A 6,593-nucleotide genomic window follows, 5' to 3' on the forward strand; every position below is an offset into this window, starting at 1 on the left:
TGACAGTTAACGCACTTACTTATTCCTGTTTACCCCACTATGATGAGCCTTGTTTTGACTGGCCTATTGGTAAGATTTGTTATGTTAAGTGATAAAGTAAGGCTTTATTGATCTCCACAGGGAAAAATTCACCAAGTTAAGCGGTTATGTTGCCTTTTGTGGTCATCATCGTCAGTCATTGATCTATCAATATTTCAACTCACGATGGAAGTGAAGCATGCATATCACCACATTGAAAGGATTCTGATAGGACTGTTCGAATCACTTACATGAAGTGCATTGGTAGGTGAATGGCCACAAGCACAGAAATAAAATAGATCTGGACTAAACCAGTTCGGGCTTATGGCCGAGATATGATGTTATGCAACGTGCATACTTCCCTGTGGGACCGCCTACGTCAGGATCTTTAACTGAACAAAAGTCACCAACAACAGTCGCCAGTGGTGTGGTCGGGCGTAAACATGGGTTACTTTCCGGACTTTTCCATCGAGACCTGGACTTTGATAGTAATTGTCATTACTCTCATCGCAGTGTAAGTATGTTATTGCTCATCTCGTATTTTCCGGAGTGTTTTAAAAACTAAACTTTGTTTTAGGCTTCTTTCTGCTTGAGTCTTAAATCGTATCCAGACTTGCTGCGCAATGAGAACTGATCCATTGAGGTGCAAAAGTGTAGCGACACAAACGACCAACAGTAACGTAAAATTGTTTTTTTTAATTTTATTTCACGAAATATATTTTGTAATTTTCATTTAATCCAGAAATAATAATCTATAAACTATCCCCTGATTTAGTCGCGCCAGAGATCAGTTATCAATCGTTATGTTGGCTATCTATACAAAAATCCATCCCCAAATACAACTCGAAATCCACCATGCCAATTCTCAAATCAGTTCGACTTTGATTGACACGGTTCTGTTCAAGTTGATGGAAACAGGCTGTGTATTTTGCATTATGAACAATGCAGTGCTTCAGTTACACAAAACAACAGATTTTTATATGGGCATATGGATTAAAAATGAATTGTTAATTTCCCTTAAATAATAAACGTGCTTTATATAGGATTTTTACAACTTCATAGGCTATAATTTAGCTGATTTATAATTAGGTTGATGTTTGTGGGAGCCATACAGAGATTGAGTTGACCAAATAACATTTACCGACAACAATGATAAACGTAATCGTTATCCCACCCAAACAGATTCAGCAACATTATCAGGTGAGTCAATCCTGACAATCCTACGTTGTCCCCAGAGGAGAGATCTTTGGAGAACCACTAACACTTTACCAAATCTATGCCTAAGAATATAAAAGAAAAGGTGTTTAAACTTCTTCATTTAAAATCAATTTAATATACCCTGAATGTCCTAATGATAATTTGGACATGTATTTGTAGTTTAAGTCTGCAAAGAAAATATTCATACTTGTTTAAGTCTATTTACTTTAAAGTGAAACTTTACCTCCAAAATTTGTCCTCACACCCCGCTTACTGTAATATAATGTAATAGTGTAATATAGGTCCACATTTATTGGACACAAAATATATTTTTTAAACATTTTCCTTATACTTATTATTTAAAAAAAAGGCTATAGAAAAGAAACAAAACCTACACTTAGACAATGCATGAAAGGAATAAATCCTGAAGGAATTTGAGAAAAGAAAAGGAAGGTAGATGAAACAGCCTTTGTACAAACATGTGTCATTGGTCTCAGTTTTCAAATCCTGCTTTTATTTCTCAGATATGGATACGCTCCATATGGCTTTTTCAAGAAACTAGGAATCCCAGGACCGAAACCTTTACCTTTCATTGGGACATTTTTGGAGTACAGACAGGTAAGACACATTTGTCAGTGACAGTGATCCATGCCGACACTGTAGTGATAATAATAATAGTTTTAAATGCTTTAATCACTTCCCTCTCATTTTATTCTTCAGGGCCTCCACATATTTGACACGAAATGCTACCAGAAGTATGGGAAGATATGGGGGTAAGTGTTTCAAATTTAAAACAGTATTATGTATCTTTCCATACAGAATATCATACCACGTGTTTCCTATGCAATGTTCCAGGCTGTAACTTTCTCACTATAATATCTGCTGCTGCATTTCAAGGTTTTACGATGGAAGACAGCCTATGTTGGGTATAATGGACACAGCTATGATCAAAACCATCTTGGTCAAGGAGTGTTACTCTACCTTCACCAACAGACGGGTAAATAAAAAACTCAGTATGGGCAATTTCCCAACATAATAGAACTCAAAGAAGTGTGTGTGTGTGTGTGTGTGTGTGTGTGTGTGTGTGTGTGTGTGTGTGTGTGTGTGTGTGTGTGTACATGTTTTTATATTGCTGTTCTGATTTTAACCTGAATACACACTCGCCAATGGGGAGATGTGTCACAGAGGGGACAGGGATTGAAGTCCCCAGGGGTGGAGCCTGCTTTTTAGGTGTTAAGACTTGATTTTAGGGCTAGAGTTAAAATTATGTTTAAGGTTAGAGTAAAGGGTTAAGGAACAGTTTATGTCAATGAAAATTCCCTTGGAAATAGTGTAACAAGTTTGTGTGTGTGTACGGGTTGGGGGTGGTTTAGGACATGGGCCTAAATGGACCATTACAGGATGCTGTGTCAATAGCAGAAGATGAGGAATGGAGGAGGATTCGCAGTATACTCTCTCCATCATTCACCAGCGGACGGCTGAAAGAGGTTAAAAAGCACAATGCAGAATTTGAATGCCCTCCTTGTCATTTTTTGCACATTACTCAGATTTAATCTAACACTGGTTATGACTTTCATGATTTAATGTTTTCTTTATTAATAGATGTACACAATAATGTTGAAGCACTCGAGCAATCTGATCAAGAGTCTGCACAAGAAAGTGGAAGCAGATGAAGTCATAGAAGTTAAAGAGTGAGTCATTTGAGCTATTTTTTTTTTTTTTTTTTCTTGTTCCTTTTCTTATTCCAGTAAAAATGTACTAGTCAATTGAAATTAAATGACTTTTGCAGAGTATTTGGACCATACAGTATGGATGTTGTGACTAGCACTGCCTTCAGTGTGGACATTGATTCCATCAACCATCCTTCAGACCCTTTTGTGACAAACATTAAAAAAATGGTCAAGTTCAACTTCCTGAATCCCCTGATTGTGCTTGTGGGTATGTCAAACATTATACTGTAACCACAATGTCTGTCCTGACCTCATGAGTGCTGAAATAACATGTTCTTCATTTCATTTCAGTTCTGTTTCCCTTCTTGGGGCCAATTCTTGATAAGATGGAAGTGTCAGTCTTCCCTACTGAAGTGATGAATTTCTTCTACAGCTTTCTGAAGACGATCAAATCAGACCGGAATAAGAATGAACACAAAGTATTTTCTTTTCTTTTTTTTTTTTTAACATTGGCCAGTTTGTATTTTGTGTTTATAACATTTCCTTCAGACGTTTCTACTTTTTTCTGGCAGCGCCGTGTGGACTTCATGCAGTTGATGGTGGATTCTCAAAGAGAGAGCGACAAAACTGATACAAACTCCTATAAAGGTAGAGAAAGAAATGAAATGAAGAAAATAATTCTCTGACGTCAAATCTGAGGGAAAATTCTCACTGTTCAGTGGCTATATTTTCAATTACTTTTAGTGGAGTCATCACAGTCAAAAAAAAAAATCAATGGTCACGTTTGTCTTTAAATATGTTAAATTAGGTTTTGCTTACTGTCAATCATTACAAATTAATGTTTTCAACACCGGCCGTAAACCTTTTAAAAGGAAGTAATCAGGTCATGCAAATGTTGGTCCACTCAGCAAAACTGTGGAGACTTTATAATGTTTACTGATCCTGACCCTCTTGAACAACCATTTAAAGTTGTTTTAAAAAGCTTATCCAGAAATTGATTTTAGCTAATGGTTTAAGAGAACTTAGATAGATAGATAGATAGATAGATAGATAGATAGATAGATAGATAGATAGATAGATAGATAGATAGATAGATAGATAGATAGATAGACAGACAGACAGACAGACAGACAGACAGATAGTATAGTATAGTATAGTATAGTAATCATCTTTTTCCAATCCTCCAGTTATAACCGACTGAGTGCTGTCCAATCAGATCTTAAAAACGTTGTTAACCTTTCAAGGAAAGAATGATCAGATTAACCTACTGTAAAAGATTTTTGTTTCAAATACTCAACAACCTTCCAGAGACCAAAACTTTGACTACCGTTCCACAGTTAATATCATGATAGTAATAGTAGTTTAATGGTGTGTTTGTGTTGCAGGGCTGACCGATCATGAGATTCTTTCTCAGGCCATGATATTCATCTTTGCTGGTTATGAAACCAGTAGCACCTCCCTGTGCTTTTTGGCCTACAACCTGGCAACTCACCCTCACATCCAAAAGACCCTACAAGAGGAGATTGATGAAACCTTCCCAGAAAAGGTTTCTTCTGTATTTTTTAACTAACTTTTTTTTCAGGAAGTGGTCCTGTGCTAAAAACAAAATTATACTTTTCCCCATCCAGGGTCAGCCAACCTACGATGCCTTGATGCAGATGGAATACCTGGACATGGTGCTGAATGAATCAATGAGGCTATATCCTATTGGTAATCGATTAGAGAGAATCTCAAAGGCTTCTGTTGAGGTCAACAGTGTGACCATCCCAAAGGGAACTGGCATCATGGTACCAGTTTACACTCTCCACCGTGACCCTACTTTGTGGTCTGAGCCCGAGGCCTTCAAACCTGAAAGGTGCTGTACTGGATTAATTACAGGTTAAATTTAGATTTTACCTCAGATTTTGTCCATTGGCTAATCATCTTAAGATATATATTATTATTTTTTTCAGGTTCAGCAAAGAGAACAAAGACAACATAGATCCTTATGCCTACCTACCCTTTGGAGCAGGGCCAAGGAACTGTATTGGGATGCGATTTGCTCTTTTGATGATGAAACTGGTTGTAGTCGAGGTCCTTCAGAACTTCACCTTTGTCACCTGTAAAGAGACAGAGGTGAGCCATGACCATGATTTTTGTTCTGAAAACTGACCGTTTTTTGTTTTTTTTACATGATCAGGTGAAATTGGAATTGAGCTTTGGTGCGACTTCATTTGTGGCACATTTTGTTATTCTCCTAGATTCCTATGGAGCTGGCTATTGATGGATTTACTACACCCAAAAACCCAATCAAGCTGAAGCTCGAGCCGAGAACAACTGCTGCCGATACTCCCACAAGCTTACTCTGATCCAACTACAACCTGGCTGGTCTCACTTTTACCTGCATACTTTGTGCAGTCTGAAAAAAACAATTTTGTATTGCTCTAAAATAAAACCGTCACTCACCTGTAGGCATGATATGTATTATATTTCACAGCACTTGTCAAAATAGAGCATATATCAATAGCCTAAACCCCATTTTAGATTAGATTAGATTAGATTAGACTTTATTAATCCCACAGTGGGGAAATTTACTAACTATAGAAGAATAACAGTAAAGTGCATACTTTATAAACATTTCACTAACACTTTATGCGTTATCCATTTTCACTTAGAAATCTGTAAAGCCAAGTCAATAACTTGGCTTCAAAAGCTTAGTACTAAACAAAACAACTGCTGATGTTTTTGTCTCATTTATTGGCACAGTTATGTACAGTTTCTTGTAATCTTTCTTGATATCTCAAATATTGAAATATACCACTTTGTGAAAGCACTATTAGTGTTGTAGGTCTCAATTCCATTTTATAGCAGTGTCATCCCAGTGTGTACACATGGCATATTGTTGCTTTGACTTTTCTTTTATTGATAAAAAATTGACATGAAAATGTTTAACAAATGTGTTCAAATGTATGGTTAACATGAATACAATTATATAGTGAGTAGAGAGAGGTTAATGATAGTTATCCAATTCGGCCTTTATCCATGTTGTTCGTGTTTCCTGGTTGGTAATACTCTTCATTTCACTATTTCTAAGAGGCTGGAGCTGAGAGATTTTCATAAAGTGCACCTGAGTGGGCTGTGCTCAGTAAATAACATATGTGCGATCCCGTCTCATTTGTGATTTTCTGTCATTTATGTTATGGGCTCAACACCCTCACATTAAATATGGTCACTTTGTGGCATCCTGGCTTTGTCACTATTTCAGATGGCAGATCGTGACAATCCTTCTTTTACAAGCAAACTTGAAAATGTTATGCCTCTCTGTACTTCTACTGCACAGTGGTCGGCTCAGGCTGTCTGATTGGCAGGGGCGGCAAAATATAAAGGGCACAGCATAGCATTAATAGGCCCTCGTCAGCAGAGAACAATGACACAGTTTGGTAAAAAGGCTACATCCCCAATTAAGATGAATATCTCATAGGTTGATTCTGAATATATGAAAAGCTTTGCAGCTGTCGTAACACTTTTTGTGAAGAACTGATCCTAGCTGCATTTTTGCTACACAATGTATTGTGCAGTTTTCTGTACATGGCATTGTGTAATCAGGGTAAATGCTAATCATCTTCTCTATAAGTGCAAGTTAATTATTGCTAAAATGTTTTAAACAGTTTAAGCAAAGAACACTGATTATTTCCATTTCCTTCAAGGTTTTAATACAAAAGTTTGATT

General features: G+C 36.9%; 1 protein-coding gene across 1 annotated transcript; it reads left to right on the forward strand.

The window, feature by feature from the left end:
* Positions 1-414: 414 nt before the first annotated feature.
* Positions 415-6,028, forward strand: LOC138636968 (cytochrome P450 3A40-like). Its single transcript, XM_069725369.1, has 13 exons — positions 415-532; positions 1,740-1,833; positions 1,936-1,988; positions 2,113-2,212; positions 2,589-2,702; positions 2,818-2,906; positions 3,005-3,153; positions 3,237-3,364; positions 3,458-3,533; positions 4,271-4,431; positions 4,514-4,740; positions 4,838-5,000; positions 5,126-6,028. The coding sequence occupies exons 1-13, from the start codon at positions 462-464 to the stop codon at positions 5,231-5,233; spliced, it is 1,533 nt and encodes a 510-aa protein (XP_069581470.1). The 5' UTR covers positions 415-461; the 3' UTR covers positions 5,234-6,028.
* Positions 6,029-6,593: the final 565 nt, after the last annotated feature.

Source organism: Brachyistius frenatus, unplaced genomic scaffold (assembly GCF_029030835.1).
Source record: "Brachyistius frenatus isolate BFR_SWC_R1_liver_20210118 unplaced genomic scaffold, ASM2903083v1 Contig_6, whole genome shotgun sequence".
Taxonomy (NCBI): domain Eukaryota; kingdom Metazoa; phylum Chordata; class Actinopteri; family Embiotocidae; genus Brachyistius; species Brachyistius frenatus.

Excerpts from the sequence above, each read along its gene's own strand:
- LOC138636968 (XM_069725369.1), top strand. The coding sequence starts at position 462 with ATGGGTTACTTTCCGGACTTTTCCATCGAGACCTGGACTTTGATAGTA. Across the intron at positions 3,534-4,270 it reads TGATACAAACTCCTATAAAG|GGCTGACCGATCATGAGATT; the intron begins GTAGAGAAAGAA and ends TTTGTGTTGCAG. Across the intron at positions 4,432-4,513 it reads ATGAAACCTTCCCAGAAAAG|GGTCAGCCAACCTACGATGC; the intron begins GTTTCTTCTGTA and ends TTCCCCATCCAG.